Raw genomic sequence first — 22,705 nt, forward strand, 5'->3', positions numbered from 1 at the left:
ACATCAAATAGCTTTTGAATTGAAACAAAAATATCCTGTACAAGGCAATAAGGCAACAGCATCTTAGTAAATCTTATTTGTATAACCTTCACTTTTGTCTTACTAATTAGATTGAATTGCAGTAATACTAATCAGTGTCACATGAAGTAGGCTTTTGTGGCTATTATTTCTCTAGCTGTCAAGGGTTTATAACTGGCAGCTGAGCTGATTCAGGACTGCAAGTCATTAACTGCTCCAATGTGTATCATCTTAAGTTATCAAATGAAGTATATATTCTTAAGATATGATAAAATGTTAAAGCCTTTCCCATTACAACTTAACTATAAACATAATTCCTTATGAACTTAATATGGGAAGAACTTCTAATGCTTGCTTATCTATTAAAGCGTTGAACATTTTCAATTCCATTGGAATAATTTTGCATCTTTTGTTCGCAGGTGAAGCACTACCTGGGGAGCTATCAAAGCTTTTGCTGGAAATCAGAGAGAGCCATGATAAGGATTTTGATGATCTGTGCCAAGCGATCTCTTCATGTTCAATAGACAGTTTCACCAGTGTAAAGATTTCTGATGATGATGCTGCAAAGTGCGAAAACCAGCCTAAACATTCCAAGGTCAGTGCTGAATAAGGAACAAATATCCCAGAGGACATTTAACGAGTTAATTCATAGTTCCTTTTGAGTTGGAATCTGCAACAAGGTATTTCCTAGTCTTTCTAGATCTGACAATTATGGCCTTAATGAAGTCAAGTGATCCTTAGATTCCTACCTTCTTAAGTCAAGTTCTTGAACAAAAATTATTTTTAGTTTAAATTAATACTACTAGAAATTTCTGTTGCTGCATAATTACTGGATCCCAAAATTTAGAAATATGAATCTATTTCAATACTTAGCTCAAGCCATTCAGCTGGTCAGTATGAATGTAAATACATATATAAAAATAAATAATATTGATATTATATTTTGATTAAATGATGTTTTATAGCATACTGATATTTGGAATGACCATTCCTGGAAGGTGCTATGGATACTGCCACCATTCATGTCTCCAGATACAAAACAGAAAATACTACAAAAACTTAGCAGGCCAGGCCACAACTACAGAGAGTGAACCAATGTTAACATTTCAGCCTATCATCAGAACTGTTCTTATAAATGTCATCAACCTGAAACATTCATGTTTTTTCTTCTTTCCACAAATGCTATCTGACCTTCTGAACATCTATGACAATTGTTGTCTTATTTCAGCTTTCCAGCATCTGCAATATTTTTCTTTTGATTCACCGGCCCAGGGTCAGTGCTTATTGTAGTTGTGTTACAGAATTTTGGCACATATGGTCATTGATTAATGTCTTATGTTAGTCTGTACTGTGTTCAGAAAATAGTGGTTTTCTTATGAACATTATTGTGACCAAGGCTTGTATTGTGTAGGAATGTAGGAATCTGATAGAATTTCAAGGGAAGACAGGAAAGCCCTGGGATCTTGGATCATTGAGGAAGTATATCACTGAGAACTGGGTACATTTGAGGCTGGTGTTGGGATCATGGCGTAATGGGCGTGCAATCTGGAGATTTGTTCTATGTTTTGAGATGATGGAAATCTGAAAGTGTCCTGAGATGTCCAGCAGAATTTTAAAAAATAATGGAAATTTTGAGATAATCAGTATCTGGGGTGCAAAGCTCCGGTAATACTGGGGGAGCTGGTGCTGATAATCTTCAGTTTTATCTATCTGTGAATGGTTTATGGTTTTAAAAAAAAGTAAAAAGTCATTATTTAAAAGAATTGCTATCTACTTTCTTGGATAACATTTTGAGGATAAAAAATAGAAACTTAAACCTCCACTTCCTGAGTTGAAGTCTCCATTTCAACTTGTGATGATGCAAATTCCACGCTGGAACATTTTGCAAACTGTATGTAGCTTGATTTGTGCATCAGGAAATTCTGAAAACTGCACATATTTATAAGGACATGAGAATTACCAGCAAGAGTAGGTCATTTGGCCCCTTATACCTGCTCTATTATTCAAAGGGATCATGGCTGATCCTTTACCTCAGTGCCACTCTTCTGCAATAACTCCACATCCCTTTTTTCTCTTAATATCTATCAATATCTCTCTTGAATATACTGAGCAGCATCCACAGCTGTATTAAATAAAAATTCACTACCTTCTCATTGAAGAAATTTCTTCTCATTTGGTCTGGAATGGCTGACCCCTTTAAAACTGTGACTGCTGGTTCTAGACATCCAAGCCCAAGGAAACATCATTCCTGTATCTACTTTGTCAAGTCCTGTGGGAAGTTTGTCTGTTTCAATGTAATCGCCTCCCATTTTACTTAACAGTAGAGTACAGGCCCATTCTGCTTTATGTCTCCTCATAAGAAAATCCTCCCATCTGAAGAACCAGTCTGGTGAAGCTTTGTTGCACTTCCTCTAATCCACATTATCCATCCTTTGGTAAGAGCACTAGACCTGTTCATGAAATTCCAGGCATGGTCTTACCAAAGCCTTGTATACATGTAGGAAGGTATTTCTACTCTTCTACCATTTGCCTTTCTTATTGCTTGCAGCATCTGCACATTAATCGCCAGTGATTTGTGTCACTGAACATCAACATTTTTCAACCTCTTACCATTTAAAAGATAATGTAATTTTTGTACTACAGTGGATGATCTCTCATTTATTCACATGATGTTCTATCAACCATTTCCTTAGTCTGTCTGTATCCTCCTGTAGCCTCTCCATGTCTCCTCACATCAATGCTGATACCCAACTTTGTATCAACAGCAAACCTATATACATTACACTTAGTCCCACCATCAAATCATTGATACATATTGTAAACAGCTTGGGCGCCAGCACCAATCCCTGACGTACCCCACGAGTCACAGCCTCCCAACCCATTAATACTATTAGCCAATTATCAATTCACATCAAATCACACGTGCTGTAATTATGCTTAATACCCTTTGGTTTGGCACCTTATTGAAAGTCCAAATGCACCACTTCCATTGGTTCTCCCTTACTGTAATATTCGTAGCCTCAAAAAGCAGAGCTAGAGTCATAGAGCCAACACAGCACAGAAATAGGTCCTATGCCCCACCATGTCTATGCCAACTATCAAGCACCTATCTATACTAACCAAACCTTTCCCTTTTCTAAGTCTATGTTACCTCTGCCTAATCCTATTATATTTTTTCTGTTTGTTGTTACCATTCCCTCAATAATAGAATCCAACAATTTCCCTAAAGCTGACATCAGACTTCACAGTCTGTAGTTCTGCATTTACCCTCTCTCTCCTTTCTTCAACAGTGGCCTGACATTTTCTATCTTCCAATCTGTGGGAACTTGATGGACTTTTGGAAGATGACAGTCAATGCATCCACTATCTCCTTAAAAGGTTGATCCTAGGGATTTATTGGCTTTCAGTCCCATTAATTACTCCAGTATAGATTTTACATGCGAGACTCTGTTCAATGGTTGTCCAATGAGCAAATATCCTCGTAAAGCTCAGGCTTTAGAAATAAGCTGAGATTTTTAATAAAAAAACTTTATCTAAGGTACTTATTAAAAAAATAGTTTCATGGCTCATACAATAATAATAATAAAGAATTTTGAATGATTTGTTTAGCCAAGAAGAACAAAATGTTTCACATTGAGGTAAGGCTTGAACAGGACATGTTTTCAAATTTTCTGTGGTGATATATCGATATCTGAGTTTTCCATTACTGAAGTACAACACAAGAAGTAAGTTTTGTGGTCAGGAAGGGATATCTGGTAAGGATACCAGTACGTTGCCTACCCCTGGTTCGTGAGGTAGCATTAATTACAAAATAGATGGCAAGATTATGAAGGGATTCTGAAATCTACTCCAGGTTGCCACCTTGTGTTTAGAGGTAGAAACAATATTGTGGCAACTCATAACAACATTGAATACAAAATATTAACAGGGCAGTTTACATTGGTATATGTAAGCCTTGGCACAATGGTGGCATAGTGGCTTCTGAAAAATTTGGTTTTGAGTTCAATCCCTGCTCCAGAGTCCAGAGGATCTGAACTAGGCTGATACTTAAGTGAAATCCTGAGGGAGCACTGAAGAATTCTTTCAGATGGGACTTCAAACTGAGGCACACTTGCCCTTTAAGTTATAATCGCATTTGCATTGAAATGTATACCCAGTAAATAAAAGTTTATAAAATTATGAGAGGCATAGATAGAGTAGATAGCTGGTATCTTTTCCCTAGGGTCAAAATGTCTAAGACGAGAGGGCATGCATTTAATGTGAGAGGGGTAAAGTTCAACGGAGATGTGTGGGACAGGTTTTTGGACACAGAGGTGGGTGCCTGGAATGTGCTGCCAGGGTTGGTAATGGAGACAGATATAATAGAGGCATTTAAGAGGCTCTCAGATAGGCACATGAATATGCAGAGAATGGGGAGATATGGGCCATGTTCAGACAGAAGGGATGAGGTGCCATTAGCTTAATTAGTTTGACACAACATCATGGGCCAAAGGGCATGTTCCTGTGCTGCACTGTTCTATGTTCTAAATAAACATATAGTACAGGCTGGACCTTTCATCCAGCATCTGAAATTTGATTCCATTGACAAATCCATTTTTAAAAATTTCATTGGAGCAGAATGCTGTATGGTGCATTTATTACTGCTGACTGGCAGTTATCATACATCGCAATATAAGAGAAGAGAACTGGTGTAATCTAATCAGCCCAACGATTGTGCTTCAATGTTCAGTAAGAACATGGAGGATCCCCTACCTCAAATGCACCTTCCCACGCTAATTACATGTGAACCCTGGGGGATGCCAGCCTTGCCAGTGAGACCCACATTCCATGTGTGAATGGACAGGACGGTACAAACACCAACCATGTCTTTAAACGTTTATTCTAGGTATGAGCATCACTATTAGGGGCAGTACCGGCCATCCTTGTTTGTACTGGATACAAATGAATGGCTCCGTTGGAGTGTGGAACTGGAATTGTACAAATAGGCTGGACTGAGCAAGGGCAGCAAGTTTCCTGCCTTCCCTCAGAGGACCTCAATAAAGCTATCAACTTTTTTTGCAACATGCTGACAGTTTTGTGATCACTCATATTTTATCTATACAATTGAATTCAGATTCCCATATCGTAGCAGTGGTGTTGATCTCACGATCTCTGGATTACTAGTCAGATTTGTCCATGCACTCTTCAGGAAATTTTCCTCCATTATCCTGTATTCTGCTGAGACTGAACCAAATTAAATTGCATCACCCATTTGGCCATTTCATTAACTGGTTTACTGGCTAATCTTTGTCAGTTTTGCTAGGTTTCAGCATTCGGCTATGGTTCAGTCAGTAGTACTCATCACTCTGAGTCAGAATGTTGTTGGTTCAAGTCTCACTCCAGAGAATGGAGAACAAAATCCAGGCTGAGTATCTGCACCGAGCCTGTGCTGCCTGTTCTCCATCCGAAATAACAGGGTCAGGAATGACTACTGCATTCCTTCTAAGGCAAGTATATCCTTCCTAAGGTAATGAAATTAGGTGTGGACTCACCAAAGTAGCATTACAGTAGGATTTCTTTACTCATATGGTTGAACTGCTTTGCAGCAGCATGCAATGGTATATACTTTCCTTTGTTACATCTGCACTTTAGTTTCTATGATTTTTTGCACAAGGACATAATACCAATATTCCAGATTCTCAGCTTTTAAAACAAAACTCTTTTTCTATGATTCCTTCTGGTAAATGACTTCATTTTCCTCCACATTTTACTTCATCTGCCAAGTTTGTACTCATTCAGTTAGTCTGCCTATATCTCTTAATGGCCTGTTAGTGTCCTTTTCACAGCTTGGTTGTCTGTACAACCAGCAACTTGGATGCATTGCACTTAGTTTCACATCCAAGTCATTAATTTAGCTTGTGAATAACTTGTATTCCTGCAAATACAATTAGGAGTCTGCTCAATGCTGCCAGTTCTGCTTGGCTCAACCCTGCCCCTGAATGTTGTGGCTCGGGTGGGGATGGAAAGAGAAGGCATGGGAAATGCCTCATTCCCACCCAGCAGAAGATGCCTGCAGCAGCTGGCAAATTCATCCCCATCTATCTTACTGGTCTCCCAAATACCTGTTCATATGTAAGAGTTGCCTATAAGTTGGGCATTCATTACGCCAGGAGGACCTGTTTGTTTATTAGGCTGGATGTCTCTCCATTAACCCGCTGACCTTATTTTACCAAATATATACTCTGCTTAATAACCTTGACTGTTAGTTTTTGAACTCAATCTTTCCTGAGTTATTTTCCTTCATTACTTTAAAGCTCAGTTTTCTGGTTATTCGATTAACTATTCACTGGCCCCAAACCTTTAGGTTATTGAGCACAATAGGCTTCAGAGAGGGAGTACTCCATGTGGCTATTACATTTTAGGTGGAAAAATGCTTCCTGGTTTCTCTTCTGAATCGTTTATCTCTAATTTTATGACTGTGCCCCCTTGATGTGGATTTACATTGCAAAGGAAATAAATTCTCAGAATCTTTACTAAATGTTTTTATCATCTCAAGCAACTCAGTAAGATGACCTTCAATCATATAAATTCAAAGGAACACAAGCCAGGTTCATGTGAACTGCCCTCATGACTTAACCCATTATGTACACATTAACATGCATGTCCTCTTTGAATCTGACAGAATAATGATTGTTTTCAACTGCTCGTGAACAACTCTTGCCTGTTTAGTTTTAGCCTTAGAAGTGACTTGGATGTGAAAACTGTCAAAGCTCTGAGAAGAAACATAGAACATCAGAGCAACAGGCCCTTTGGCCCATGATGTCTGTCCCGACCATGATGCCTGCACATAGTCTATACCCCTCCATTCCCTGTCAGTTCAACATTGCTATCGTAAAGGAGCAATGATTCCTTTAAGTGCTATAAACATCTGCAGCAGTTACATTTTTTAAAAATCATGCTTCACTATCTTCCTAATGATACGTGCAGCTTTCCACAAGCTTTAGCAGCTGAAGATGAGCAATCAAGCCTTTTACAGCCTTGGCTTAAGAATCCTGGGAGCGTGGGTATATATGACTGATCCTTGGCTCAGGAGCATAACCTCCAGGGAATCCCAAAAAATGTGAATGTGGTTCTCATGCTTTCTCACACTTCCACGCAGTAAGGCTTTACAACCTTACAACAAAAATCAGCAGCGAAAGAGTTTCAGGAGCAATGCAATAACAAAAGATGTTTTTAAATAGAAAGCAAGATGTGAACGAAAAGAGACATTGGATCAGATCATTGAGTGCAGGGAAATAATTTGTAAAGAATAGGTTTTCTCATATTTTCATCTCGTATTTCCTTAGGTTATAGAAGGAGGCCATTCAACCCATCAAGTCTATACTGGCTATTAGAGCCATCCCATCAATCCCATTCCTCCAGTCCTTTCCTATTCAATTTCACCTCACAAAAGCAAGTTGTTTATGTTCAATCTTACTTTGCCTGAAATAGTTCTCCTGGTCAATAAATTTAATCAGGAAGTGTATAAAAAGCTTTCCACCCTTTCTTAGTGGGATCACATGGGTGGCAGTTTATTTTGAAGGACAAAGTTAACCACTCTTCACCTTTCTTTAAGCTGTTGCATTCTTTTATGATGACTATACTTCATAATATTACAACCCAGAGGACCCAGGCAGTAGCAAGGCCTTTATTTTGGATGATGGATTAATGTCAGTTCACATGACCTGAGTCTTCCAGCTCCCTTTTATATGATTCATCATAAAAAATACTGAGGAGGTTTCCCAGCAACTGATGTACTTCCTGCAAGTCACTGTAGGCTGCTGTGGCATTTACAGATCACTGCTTAATTCACCATGTGCTTTGTTCTCATAGGAAGCAAGCAGCTCCCTGATTTGATAATACAATCTTATTTATTAATAATAAAGTTCTCATTTTATCTAAAATCTTACTGCTTTTTGCACATACAAAGCTTTGTATTCTTTCAATGTTAGGTGTCAGATACAGCTTTGATACTTGGATATCTTCATAAAATCAGCTGTAATTACATATTATGGATAGAGTTTAATAACTCTGTCTGCATCCCAAACCACAGGTCCATTTATCATTGGGCAGAAAGCAAACAATTGTTTGCTCGAAGTGCAGTACCTAAGCGTGAAAGACTTACACTGTGACCATGTCATGGGCCAAAAATGTGCTGACTTTCAATGCTATCTTCAGGACAGCTACTTGGAGTAGCTGAGCTGTTTTCAGCAGCTAATTAGGTGGGCTTAGGTAATAAATTCATTGTTATTACTTCTCCAAGTTGGCTCTTCTAGTTATATATTTGGAGTCTCACTACCTCGGTTTGTTGTGTAGCTCAATGGTAATTTTATGAGGAACAAAGAGAAATGTTAGAATAACTGATATCCCATGGATTTCCACATCATGTCATCAACAGTGGGGCAGCTGTCTAATCTCTCATCTGGGAGTAATGGAGAGAAGGAGCAAGCCACAAATTACTCTAACCTCATGTGTTATAACCACTGCTGTGAAAGTCACTATGTGATGAATGAATTCTATCAAACTTTACAAAAAATGTCAATTACTGAAAACATATTTATTGACTGCAGATTATCATTTTTTTTTAAATTGGTAAGGAAAATTGGTGACTGCACAGAAAGGTTTATGCTTAGGAAACCCTGACAGGTAATCAAGATGAATAATTGGAACAAAGTTAATGAATGTTTTCCTGTGTTAAAGCATGACTATGATCCAGCACAAAATTCATTATTTATACATGACATGCCTAAGTTAATCTTTCCCAGCTGTGTGTCTTATCTGTAGGTAGTCAGCAATTATTTGAGTTTCCAAATGTGGTCACTGAGGAATCCTTGTGGGTAGTGTTCGTCTCTGTATGTGTAGGCCCTGCATTCTTTGCTCTGAGAAACATATGCTTTTTTCCCAAATCTAAGATGCTTAGGCATCAAATTTTTTGGAGTTCCTCTATATCCATCATCAGTTCTGTAATACTGTAGACATCTTAACTCCTGGAGGCATCCCAGTTACTTCTATTCCTGCTGCCACATCTTAGTAATTATGCTGGGTCATAAATGAAGGTTCAAAGGTTAGGGACTTGGTGTAGATTTTACTATTAGCCAATGAGATCTTGCCAAATGAAGATGTATGCAATAGCCTTGAAGTAACAGAAAGGTTAATGGCCCTAATCGACATTAATTCACAACAGGTGCAGTGACATCAGGTGAGGAGTATATGGGTGGTTGCCGTCTGAACTGTAGTGTTGTATGTTTAGTTTCCTGACAACAGCATCATGTTTCCTATCTCTATCTCTTTATTAACATTCATTATAAGTCATGAATTTGTTGGTTTTACAAAATGGATGCAAATTAATGGCACTACAGATACTTCTGGCAAATAATTTGTACCCTTTTAACCACGTCAAAATTGTTAATACTGAAGTCAACCTCTCTGGTACTGATAAATTAAAGATTACAGTTGTTCAGCGTTCAAGGTTTATTGCAAGATTTTATAAATGAACATTTCATATTCTGTTTACATTTTTCTTTCTTTCTTTCTCTCTCACTTAATCCAATATGTCTCTCTTCTCTATTTCTCTTACTATTCCAGATTTCAATTCATCACTTTTAAATCATCCTCCTCTTCTGTCCCTCTGCATTTTCTTCCAATCTTCAAGTAAGTGCATAGCCTGTTGGTTGCCTTGCTTACCATGGTCCCCTATGCCTCATTTTCTCCATGCATTTATCAGCTTGCATTTTCAGCAACTTTGTGGACATATCTGAGCTTCAGGATGAAGGCACAAATCAAACTAATCACAGAGGCTTTGCTCCTGAAAACTCTATGTCAATAACATTGGAAACAAATGTACAATAGATCAAACACTGCTCTGCTAAAGTAAGTGTTTCCCATTATGGAGGAGGCATATCCTTGTGCTTAAACATCAAGCCCATAAATTAGCATCTTATACCAATTAGGAATTGGCATGGCATTGAATTTATTTTTCTGTTGAAAGTTCTGTTTGCATTTTTTAATAAAAAATACTTATATGATAGACACTTTCCTTCAAAATATACAGTATGATCCCAAACTAATAGCATTTATGCTTATTTGACAAAGCTACTCTTATCCACTTGTTCAGTGTGCAAGAACTTTCAATATCCGGCTAATCCAGGATTGGGTTTATTGTTTAATTATTTCCAATAACTTGAACTTTCATATTATAGACAGTAAATTGTAATGCCAATGTTAACAAAATATTTTTAACAGAAAAAGCCATTGAAATATTACTGTAAGAATGAAAACTTTCCACTGCTGGTGCAGACTATCCTTTCATTAGATCACAGGGAAATTCACATATTTTGTTCTTCAGTTGTTGACAGAAGTTAATTCAGTTCAGCCGAGTAGGACATGAAAATTGTTGCTTCTGCAAGAGAATACTAATGCCTCAAAATTCACCCCGGCTTGTGCCATTTAGGAGGCCATATAGTGGTGGGAGTGCATTGTACTCTCCCCCAAATTCAGTTCCATTGTCCATGGGTGAACTTACAGGCGCAAGACAAAATCTGGGACCAGCATCAACCATGAGCCAGACAATGTAGGAGTAGCACCTTCTATTCACTGGAAGAGATTAGTGAAATGCTTGAGTTTGTTATGGGTGTCCAGAAAAGCTTTCAGGATGTGTTTCCCCAATGTCTCTTTAACACTGAAGGTAATAAAGTGCAGCAACAAAATATAGATCTCAATTTGTCCAAGCTCCACATTTTTCTTTTGTGTTAAGGAGGTTTAATTTTTCTGCTACAGAAGAAGCTGCACTAAATTGCACTGCAGACAGTTCTCAGATCAGAAATGTCAAATATGTAGAAATAATAAACTCCAGTGCTGCTGCATAGCCAGCAGATGGCAGCCTTCTCTTAGAACCAGTGAACTATCTGTAATAGCATGGCATTTCAATAAGTTACATAGAATAAATAAATGCAGGCAGGTGGTGATGTCTTTTGAATTTAGCCTTCATAAATTCTCGATTTTGTGAAATTAAATTCATTATTGCCTTTCTATTGAACATGCATGCACGCGCACACACACACACACACACACACACACACACACACACACACACACACACACACACGTACAAAAAATATTGACAGTCTGTCTCTAGTCAATCCAGCGTGCACTAATAATCATCAGTTATTTCCAAAGCTACTTTAACTTCCAAGTTTAGATTTTATTTCCTTCTTTCCTTTGAACATCACAACAAGTTGTTTGTCCTGCTTACATAATGATTGTCTTTTCTTGCATTCACATCCTCAATTCATTTTAAAATAGAAATTCACTTCCTTCCCATTAGCTGTTCCAAAGGATTTCAAGCAAGAAAAGACTGAAGAGCAAGCTTGTAGGCGTATGACAATGGCAGATTATACTGTTTGTGCATGGCCAGGCAACCAATAATGCCATTTTTGCAATGGCTCAACAGGTCTGACCCACATATTATTTTGTCTCATTCTGATTATATTGCACAGCAGTGACCACCTTCAAATAACTGAAAATTCTTAAAGTATTTTGAATTTCTATAACTATTCTGTTTGTATTATCATCCAAATTCAGGGAGGAAATTGCAAAATTGATTGCTTAATCTCTCCCACACATTAGGAAGCCATAAGGTACTGATTAAATTAGTGTGCCTCCCAAACTGCAAAATTTGGATTGAATCAAATTTTTAAAAAAATTAAAGATTGTACTCTATTATCCCTTTGTAAGTGTTATTGGTAAAATAGAATTCTGTTTAGTAAAGCACACATAGGAAGATTAGTTAGGGCTTTTAAGCGAGTAATTGCGGAGTTAAAAAGAAATTAATTTGTTTGCAAGTCTTGATGGATTTGATGCAATATTAACCATAATTTTATAAATTTTAAGTTAATGATTTATTCTTGGTGAAACATTTTATAATAGGATTATCATTTAGTTGAAAGCGATTGGGGAAAATAAGGAGCTCAGCCTTTCTTGCAATTAAAGATACTGAAAATTCAAATGCAGTCGTTTGTTTTGCATCTTTATAGAATTGTACAAGCTGAACGTCACTTGGAAATCAACAATATTTCTTTCCCCATTTCTGTCTTGAGCAGTACCGCAATAAATGTACCTGATGGATAATCATATTTCCATATCACCAGCATTCCAGCAACTGGTTTGGAGACTTGGGAAAATAGGAGGAAGAAGTAGGATAGCAAGAAAGACAATTTGAAAAAGAAAATTACACTCACAAAAAGATTATGCATGAGCTGACTTTTTAAAGTACAATTCAGTTCATTACTGATTCTTCCAAGCTACTGGTACAATGCTTCAAGCTGTTGTAAATCAAATTTATTAACTCCTTGAGAGATTAAAGTTCTTAAAGAACTTTAAAAAAGGATTTGAATTAGAAGACAGCAATTTTGTAAAGATAAATTTAAAATTAGTTAGAGGTGTTACTGTAACCTTCTTTATTTATCTAATTAAGGCCCATAAGTTAAGAAGAATTACAAAAAATGAGATGACTTATGATTTATCTGTATTTCAATGATTCCACTTGGTCAGATATACAGATATATAAATGTGGTTCCTTGTATAAATGATGCATTCCATAATACATGAGAGGGCAAACATGACACATAATGGATCTGACTGCAAATGCATGGTAAGCCTTGTGACACATTAGATGCAAAACTGCATTCCAAATTATGTTTATTGGAAAATTCAACCCTATAAGCTCTGGTCTGCAGATATTCAAGAACACTATTGTTGAAAATGATCAGGTTATTCAAAAATTCACAGTCCTAAATTACTTTTTGATCTTTAAAGGTAAGAATGTAGCTATAAAATACCTTGCTGTTCACCTAGAAAAGTATCTCTCAGAATAAAATAAGCCCTAGAGTAATAAAATTGTCCCATCTGCACATTTGTTCATAATCCGAAGGACCAATCTGATAAATAACTGGAATGAAATGCTTTCGTTTAGTTTATTCTCGTCAAATAAATTGCAACATATTGTTATCAAGAGCTTTCATAGAATGGCTGTCAAAATATGTTGTGACTTGTATTGCGTTATTGTCCTTTAGTGCACAAAGGTAAATGTTGATGTACAATTGAGAATGAATGGATTTCAGCCACAGTTCCTAGTGCTGTTTGTTGATACAATTGGTAACCCCTATGGAGAATTTACAGAGTAATAGTGATATAATGTAGACTGTGCTACAAATTCCATTCAATCATTACTGCAGTGTTCCTAGCAAAATAAAATCTACCAAGAAATATTTTGTTTGAAAAGACAATGCTACATCAGAACTGTTAAGAGTCTGAATTATGAATAGCCCCAGGAGCCGCAATCAGTAGAAGAACTTCCCGTAGGACCAAGAAAAATCCTCACAAAATGCGAGTTTATTGGTGAAAATATGAGCACGATACTGAAAAATGGAATAACTAATGATAACACCATGTAATTTTTAGTTATAACTATATTAAGTCAGCTTTGACTTCCCTGCAACCCATTAGTATTCTGGTTCACTGTTTTATATGGAAATCATGTTAGCTCTTGAACTCAAAGAATGATGCCAAGTTAAAATCTAGAATAATATGTGGTCATTTCGTGAAAAGCAAAGCCTGCCTTTTGTTATCACCCTTTGATATTTAGGACATCACTTGAAAAAAGGAGTAATTCACTTGTATGTTGCAAGCTCAGAATTTCAATAGACTGCTAGATGAACTGGACAATTTCTAAATGATATCTATACATATACCGTATAAATAGGCCTGTGTTGCAGTGCGCAGTACTGACCTTTTGGTTGTGGAGTCCTCTAATGCCACTGAAAGTTCATTGCAAATTCACCTGGCGAGAACTCATGCTGCACCCAGGGATTCAGGAAGGGGGAAGGACTGCAGCCCAGAACCTAGAATCAAGGCCTGGGGTCGGATGGCTAAGGAAGGCGAGGGACAAGAGAGCCCAGTGTGGGGGTCAGTTTTCAAACAAGATTAGATTGTGGGGTTGGGGCAGTTTTCAGTAAATTAGTGGAAGGATGCTGGTGAAGATCATGGCATTTTTGGGAGCTGTAGAGGAGCACCTGACCAAGGACCTGAGCCAATTGGATGGTTGGAGAGGAGAACAGTTGGCAGAAAGGAGTTGTAGTCTTAAGCTCGGAGGTTCAGTGGCTTGAGTCTCAGTCTCAAGGTATCAAGACTATATGGGGTCTGCAAAATTGGGGCAGTCAGTGGTGGGGGGAGGTGGTGTTGCAACATCAGGACATTAAGGGGGCCTTGAGTGGTGGGGCATGTTTTAGTCCACATCACATGAATAGTGAAGCCTCAAGAGACTTTGAGTATCTGGAGGTCGGGGGCCACGAATATCTAAAACTTGGAGCCTGAATCTTCAGTGAGTCAAAAGCAAGATCAGGGATTGAGTGTATAATTGTGCTGTGTGGGGCAGGAACTACAGGATTGATGACATGTAAGGGATTATTAATCTTGCAGGAGTCCCAATCTGTGCCACTTTATTAAAACTATTTTTTCCCAATAATGGGCAATCCCAGGGAAAACATAGTCTAATTTTTCCTTCAATACATTGAGAGGAGCATTGCACAGAGAATAACATCATCTTGTGCATGTTTGCTGAGGAAAGCATTGTTGCATCAGCTGTGCAATAGTGAATCACCACAGGAAATGCCTAGTTGAATTTCCAGAGTGATTTAGGACAAACCTGAAATTGTCATAATTGTGTTTCACTCTGGATAAAGTCAACTATCATTTGAATGATGCTCTGAAAAATGTCTGTTATGCAAACTTATTTCCAGGCCGCTGCCTCTACATTCATCGTGCTGTGCTATTGGCTTAGTTATATTGTTATTATCATATACATCATATACTTAAAACAATGCAGAAGGAGGCCATTCCAGCTTGCAGGGGAACAATCACATTACTTCTAGTCCCCTTCTCTTTATTTCCCTGTACCTCTGCAACTCATTTTTCCTCACAAATATCCACAAATTTCTCTTTGATTATTTTTGATCCTTTGTGCCATTAGCCTACAATATGGAGAAATTTCAGCAGCAGGTTATCCTACCAGCACATCTTCAAGATGTGGGAGGAAACCAGGACCAGAACACCTACATGGTCACAGAGAAATGCACAGACTCTGCACAGACAGCACCCAAGGTCAGGATTGAAACTGCTCCCTGGAGCTATGAGGCGACTCAAATCACCGGCACTGACATTTGGAACTTAATTACATTCAAGTTCCTATGATTCATATTTTTAACCAAACAATTTAACCTCCAGTGTTATAAATTTCCTGTAATTTTGCACTAGTATCAGTTGCTATGTGCTTGTTACATCAAATAACAAATTGTAGCGGTTGCTACCGCGAAATAAAACAAGACGCTAATCGAAGGATTGTCAAACAAGAACTGGTTTATTTTCCCGCCTTGCGCGGGCCTTTTAAGGGAGACTGTTCCCGCCCAATGCAACCGGCAATGACGTAAGTACTACGTCATCAAGTCTTTCCCGCGCGCAGGTTCTCCCCGTTGCTCGGGAAAGTCGAGGCCCGCCGCCATCTTGGGCCTCGTCGCTCCGACGCCACGCGACCCGACTGCCGAGCCGGTTCGCCTGACCGGACAGTGAGTCGCTACAAGATGTTATTTATTGTCAACAGCCACTTCCATTGTCAAGATCATGATAATAAATTGTGATTATATTAAGTTTAAGAAGACTGAATAATATTTAAGGATTTTGTATCCAATCTATTTAAAGACATTTGGTGCACATATCACCCTTAAAGTCACAGGACATGAAGTGTTTCAGCATATGATGATACCTTAACAAGTAACTATACGCACATGAGTGGGAGCGAAGAAGACATTTGCATCTTTGTCTCCCACAGTAATAACAATGCAATGATGGATGCCATTCAATGTATAATATGTGTCCCTTCAAATCTTCCTGGGGTATTTAAGTTGCTGAACTGGTAACCAGATAGCTGGTCTTCTGAAGTCCAAATCAAATTCTATCTGACAGTTTGGGAATTTAAATTCAGTTAATTAAATCAATCTGGAATGAAAAATTAGCCATAATGGTGACTGCGAATCAAATGGATTGTTGTAAAAGCATGTCAGGTTTGTTTGCATCTGCCAACATACAACTCCAGACTCTTAACTGTTGAGCAAGTCATTCTGCTCATGAGCCAAATGGAGGTGAACAATAAATGGCCTTGCCAATAATGCCTGTGTCCTGAGAACAAATATAAAGTGGAACTGTACATGTCCCTAGATATCTGCATACTAATGAACTGAAGAATAATACAGAGGGGCTGCAGAGAAAGATTCAAATGATTAGGAGTCTTGTCACTGGATTTCAGAGATAAAATTCCTCTAACAGCACAAAGTAGTTCGGGTTGAAATGCTAAAGAAGTCATATTGATTTAAGAATAAGGAGTAGGGTATAGTTAATTGGGTAAATAGTTACTACCTGGTTCTTGTGTATCAGGCATTCTGTGTGCTGCAAACCTCCGATATTGGTGAAGTAAAGGTTTCTCTATAGGCTGAAACCAGTATCTGGTGGTCAATGAACTACATCTTAATACAATTAGAGAGAAAAAGCAAGAAATTTGGAAAGCTTTAATGGTCATTTCAAGAATGTCAAATGACCATGGTGGCACGTGGCAACTATTTATGAAGGGCGATTAGGACACACCTTGTACTGCCCATTAAAATGTTAAACTGAGCTCAATAAGTGGGTACATCCTGGAAAAGATAAGTCAGTTAATTAAATCAATCTGGAATGAAAGACAAATGAAAAGACAAATAAATGGCAGCCATCACAGTCTGGACCATGCTTGTTCAGCCTCGTAGACCTTACAAGGATTAATGTAAGAAAATGTTGAAGAGAAGTCACTTACTGTGTAGTACATTTATTTTCAAACAGCTTTGATACAGCAAGTCAGACTGCTTGACACATTTGGATTAATGGTTTTTGAGAGTAAGATAAAATATTTCAATATCTATTAAAGCAAAGGTAGTCAGTAAAGAAGAAGGCTGGAAAGATGCAATGAGGGATTGGTAGAGTGGGGGATGGGGAGTCATGTTGGTGGAATGGGACTTGAAGGCTATTGAGTGAGTTGTCCAAGAGGACCACCCTGGAAGGTTCTCTGATCCTGCTCTACATTGAGGCATCTCATTGCAATAATGCCAATATAGAAGAAGGAACCAAGATTTTCAAAGAGATCCTAAAGGGTTTTGAACTTATAATAGCTAAGGACAAATTGTATTGCACGTTGGAATAGAAAGAAGAGATAAATGTGCTTTATGCAGTTCCTCATGGAATCATACAGAGTGTTTCACAGTACCGTTGAAGGAGTCACTAAGGGATGTTCTCAGGGGTTCAGCCAAATATGGAGCTCTTGGCTCAGGACAAGATTTGAGCATTAGTCACATCAGTTACTAAAAGGGTAGCACTCTTGGCTATGAGAATATTGTGCCCACTCCAAAATTAAAAGTAGAAACATGGTGATACTCACAGTGCAGGAGGGAATACTACATTGCAGGAGTTGCTTGATCGCTGACTCTGAGATGCAAGTAAAAGATCCTTCCGTGCTATTTACAAAGGAGAGCAGGAGAGTTCTCCCAAGTATCATGACCAACTTTTCTGCCTTATCTAACATCAGTAAAAACAAATTATCTGATTATTCTCACATTAATTTTATGGGATCATGCTGTATGCAAATTGGCTGCCAATTTCCTACATTACAGCAGTGAGTGTACTTCAAGAGCACTTTGAAGCACTCTGAGATTTTGAAAGACACAAAAATGCAAAAAATGTTTATGGAGTTATCATGTAGAAAATAAAATTAAAAATGGAAAGCAGAGAGTAGTGGTTAAAAAAGCACTTATTCAGATTGGATGAAAGTAGAAGGTGCTGTTATTCATTGCTTAAATGATTGATTTACATGCAGGAATAAGTAACTCAGTATCAATATTTACAGATAATATAAACCAGGCTTTGAATAACACTGAGCTTTAACGTAGATGAATGCTAGGTAATATATTTTGGTGAGAATAATAAAAATGTATCTACACCTTTGAAAGTAGGAAATGGAGAAAGTGTTTAACACCTCATCCAAAAGCTCACAGCTCCAATAATGCAGCCATCCCCAGTGTTACATTGTGTCACCCTTACGTGTCTGCCATTACAGGTAAATTTACCATTAAAAGCAGCCTCACTGGTCAGAAAAGCAAGCAAAAAATGTTAATGAAATGGTGGTGCGGCTTTTGAGAACTTCACAGCTCTGCTCACTAAATAAAACTTAGAAGGATTGAAGAAAGTATAAATAAAGGTTCACAAGGATGGTGTCAGAACTGAAAGATTGTAGCTGTCAGAGAAAATTGAAGAGGTTGGGCATTTTTCCGTAAAGAAGGAAAGGCTTAGACTAATTATGTCTTCAACATTATGAATGGGTTAGACAGTAGATATGGAGAGAATGTTTCCATTTGTGTGAAAATCCAAAATTAGGGACCATAATTAGATGATGGTTACCAACAAATCCAAATTAAATGAAAAGTTGTAGAGCATAGAAACAGGCCCTTCGGCCCACTGTGTCTATGCTGACCAGCATGCCTATCCATACTAATCCCACTTGCCTGCATTAATTCCATATCCCTCTATGCCCCACTCATTCAAGTACCAGTCAAGATAAATGTTGTTACTGTTCCTGCCTCCACCACCTCATCTGGCTGCTGATTCCAGATACCAACTACTTTGTGAAAGATTTACCTCTCAGATCCTATTTAAAGCTCCTCTCTCTCACCTTAAACTAAAGTCCTCTAGTTTTAAACATCCCTTCCATGGGAAACAGACTCTGGCTATCTTCCCAATCTTTGCCTCTCATAATTTTATATACCTCTATCATTCACCTCTCAGCCTCCTTCACTCCAGAGGCCTATCCAATCTCCTCTGATAATCCAAGGCCTTCAATCCAGGCAACATCCTGGTGAATCTTTTCTGCACCCTCTCTAGCTCAATCATATCTTTCCCATGGTGTGGTGACCGGAATGGTAAACAATACTTCAAGTGTGGCCTAACCAATGTTTCATGCAGGTTAGTATGCGGAGAATGGTTAGGATGTGGAACCATAGGAAGTGATTGAGGCATATTGTTTAGATGGTTTCAAAAGAAGACTGAACAACAGTAAGAGGGGGAAAAGTACCAGCAGAAATGGTGAAAACTGAGAAATCTAAAGTGGGAAGAGGATCGTGAGGACTATAACCTGCCACTACTTGGGTTCAGCATTCTGTTTCCATGCGGTTTGCTTTTTATAATTCATCTTCAAATACATTGGCACAATTACGGAAAAAATGTGCTGGCATTTAAAAATGTTGCTTTATTATTATGAAGTGCATCAACATTCAAGGAGTCCACCTCTTTGATATTTTATGACTTACTTCTTGGAGGATGGCAGTAGGGAGTGGATGATGCTCTGAATGTTGTTGCTTCCTGTGGTCCCAATTTGGGATCTGAGGCAAATATAGCACCAGTTCATACAATGCAGGATCCCAGAAAAGGAATTAAAATAAACAGTCAGTTTGATTGTCTAATGTCAGTTGAAGGTAGACATGGGACAAGATAACAAGAGAACTGCATTGCTCCTCTTTGAATGCTGTGATGCGATCTTTACAAATGTCTAAATAGGTAGGTAGAACCTGTACTCCAATAGATGGCACTGATACTCTCATTACTCTACTGAAGTGCACCCAGGCTGTGTGTTCAGTAATCTGGTTGACAGTTAATTGCTCACTGAGGAGACCTAGCAAGTCAATCAATTGTATCATACAGCAAGCAGTTCAGAAAGATCTGCCAACACCACCACCTCAGGGCATCTGTATATAGGCAAGAGACATCACCCATGTCAGCAACATTTACTTCCAAAGAATTATATTTCAAGTGTTGGAGTGGGTTCAGTGTGAATTTCTAACCTTTTGACTCTGAGATGAAAGTGTTACCATCAGGCTAAACTGAGAGTTCAAAGTGAAATAGCAGGTATGTGCACTCCCTGGGAGGAACAGATCTTTTCAAGGGAATGTTAGGAGATCCAGGGCTGTTCATGTTGGGTAGCAATGTAGAAAACTAGATTGCAGATTACCACTCACTATGCGAGCTGATGTGACTTGGTGCTGCCCATCATTGCACTACAGCTTCCTCCAACACACTTCTCTCCCTTGTTCCTCCAAAATTGTTCGCTATTTCAAATATCTTGGTTGAAATAACAAACAGAAGCAGGTATGGGCCAATCAGCCCCTTGTAGGCCCTCTGCTATTCCATAAGATTACAGCTGATCGTTTACCTCATTGCCACTTTCCCATATTAACCAGCCTCATCAATCTCCTAAATCAATGGGTAAGAGATTGAAATATGTCTTGTCCTTCTGATTGTGTCAAGCTTCACATCCTTGGCATCTTATGGCCTTCAGATATGTTCAGCTAAGTGTAATGGCTACATGTATATTTTTGCCTGAACAATATTAAATCTTTATGTTGGATGACTGCATCCTCACAATCATTCTCTGCAATCTTTTTGGTCATAGAGTCAAAGATCCGTACAATATGGAAACAGCCCCTTCGGCTCAACTTGTCCAGGCCGACCAAGGTGTCTATTTAAGATTGTCGCATTTGCCTATGTTTGGTTCATATCTCTCTAAACCCTTCCTATCCATGTACCTGTCTAAATGTCTTTTAAACATTGTAATTGTACTCACCAATACAGTTTCTTCTGGCAGCTCATTCCATATGCCCACCACCCTCTATGTGAAAAAAATTCTCTTCAGGTACCTTTAAATCTTTCCCCTCTCATCTTAAATCTGTGTCCTCTAGTTTTAGACTCCCCTATCCTGGGAAAAAGACTGTGGCTATCCATCTTATCTATGCCCCTCATGACTTTATATACCTCTGTAAGATCACCCCTCTGCCTCCTACGCTCCAGGGAGAAAAGTCCTATCCTCTCCTTATAATTCAAGCCCTCCAGTCCAAATAACATCCTCCTGAAATTTTTCGGCACCCTTTCCAGTTTAATGACGTCCTTCCTATAGTTGGGTGACTAGAACTGCGCACAGTACTCCAAGGGTGGTCTCACCAATGACTTGTATAGTTGCAACATGATGTCTCTGTAATTCATTTGCCCTTTTGCTCACGATTGTCTCAACAACACCATTTCATATCCTTCTTGGTGTTTGGCTCACACATCTCACTCTGATTGGGAAGGAACTTGCTCAGATAGTTAATGGATGTAAGAAAGCATTGAAGTCCTGCAACATCTGTCAATATCAACATCTTGTGTACTGCCTTGACTTTCACTGGATCTGGATATCTCAATACATACGAGATATCTGGGGGTAAGTGCCCACTGGAGCTACAATCTTTTCTTTTGTCTCTCCAATTTGGTTTAAAGTTTGTCCTTGAGTACAACGAGAACAGGGGTTGGTGTGAGAACTATCAGCTGTTTCCCCTCACCTCAGACAAGGTGGTATTCACTTTTCTAGTTGCCCTGTTCTGTGAAAGATGTGCATATTCTTTTGGGATGTGCATAGTTAAGTGATGGCTTGCACTGAAGCAATCTTCACAATCCTGTTGTGGTACCTTCATCAGTTCCATCTGTTGTACTGTACTGCTTCCACTTGTAGGTGTGATGTCTTTCTGGTCAACCACACAAACTCACAGTATATCTTTTGTAATTTTTTTGGTTTCATCACTTTCAGAGGGTATCATCCAACAGATTGATTCAGTGTAGTCTTTTGTACATTGACAGCACTTAACTCATTGGTTTCAACCGTATCATGTCAAGATCAATGGACTGCTTTGAGAAGACATGACATGTTCCTCTGGTTTAAAAGCTGCTGGTTACCCTTGAACCAACATCTTGGCATAAATGCTTCAATTGGGTGCTCCTACCATAGAATTGATCTTGTTTAGCACCAATTACATTGTTTTCAAATCGTACTCTGAATTTGACCCTGTTTCTGTCACTGTATAGTTTGTCTGGTCCACTCTATGTGTTCTTGATATCCTCTCCCTCATGCACTGTTTGCAGAAATGATTTTCCAATCCACATTGTTGTCTTTCTCATACACAGGACATTTCTTTGTCAGCCACTGGTATTGTTATTGACACCACATACAACATCCAAGTAACCTTGACTGTACTTTCCCTCTTCTGCTTTTAGGCTCACACTTCACTGCCTGCACTTCCTTCTGTTGCCGATTACACATTTCTGTCATAGCTTTAATGGCTCTGCAGCTTTTCACATCTGCGCACACTACGCTGGAATTTAATTCCATCTCACGTGATACACTTGCCTTCAGACTGATCTCCTGGATTTCAAAAAATAATGTGACCTCTGAAGACCAGGTCCTTTAAATCTCCTAGCTGTGCATTTGTACTGGTCAACTGCTACATTTCCAGCTGGGTTATAATGTGCTTGTAATGCTTATTATTCGTTACTTTGAGGACTTTATGGCATAGTGCGACTTTTATCCACTGTAACCAATAAAATAAAACAACATCTATACTTTGGTTGAGCTGCCACAGTTCAATGTACAGAGTAAATTCTTCCTTTATTCTCTCCATTGATTGGACAAGATACTTGCATGGAATTCAAATGTCACTTATGGTTTTATTTGTCCTATTGC

The 22,705-nt window shown here is 38.5% G+C and overlaps 1 protein-coding gene across 14 annotated transcripts in view; it reads left to right on the top strand.

The window, feature by feature from the left end:
- The window catches only part of anks1b (ankyrin repeat and sterile alpha motif domain containing 1B), a 609,252-nt gene that overhangs the window by 332,347 nt on the left and 254,200 nt on the right, over positions 1-22,705 (top strand). For all 14 annotated transcript variants that reach the window (XM_052034200.1, XM_052034196.1, XM_052034194.1 and 11 more), the window contains one exon: positions 438-613. In XM_052034200.1, the coding sequence (XP_051890160.1) occupies positions 438-613 (176 nt within the window). The remainder of the gene's footprint in view (positions 1-437; positions 614-22,705) is intronic.

This window comes from Pristis pectinata, chromosome 19, assembly GCF_009764475.1.
Source record: "Pristis pectinata isolate sPriPec2 chromosome 19, sPriPec2.1.pri, whole genome shotgun sequence".
NCBI lineage: Eukaryota > Metazoa > Chordata > Chondrichthyes > Rhinopristiformes > Pristidae > Pristis > Pristis pectinata.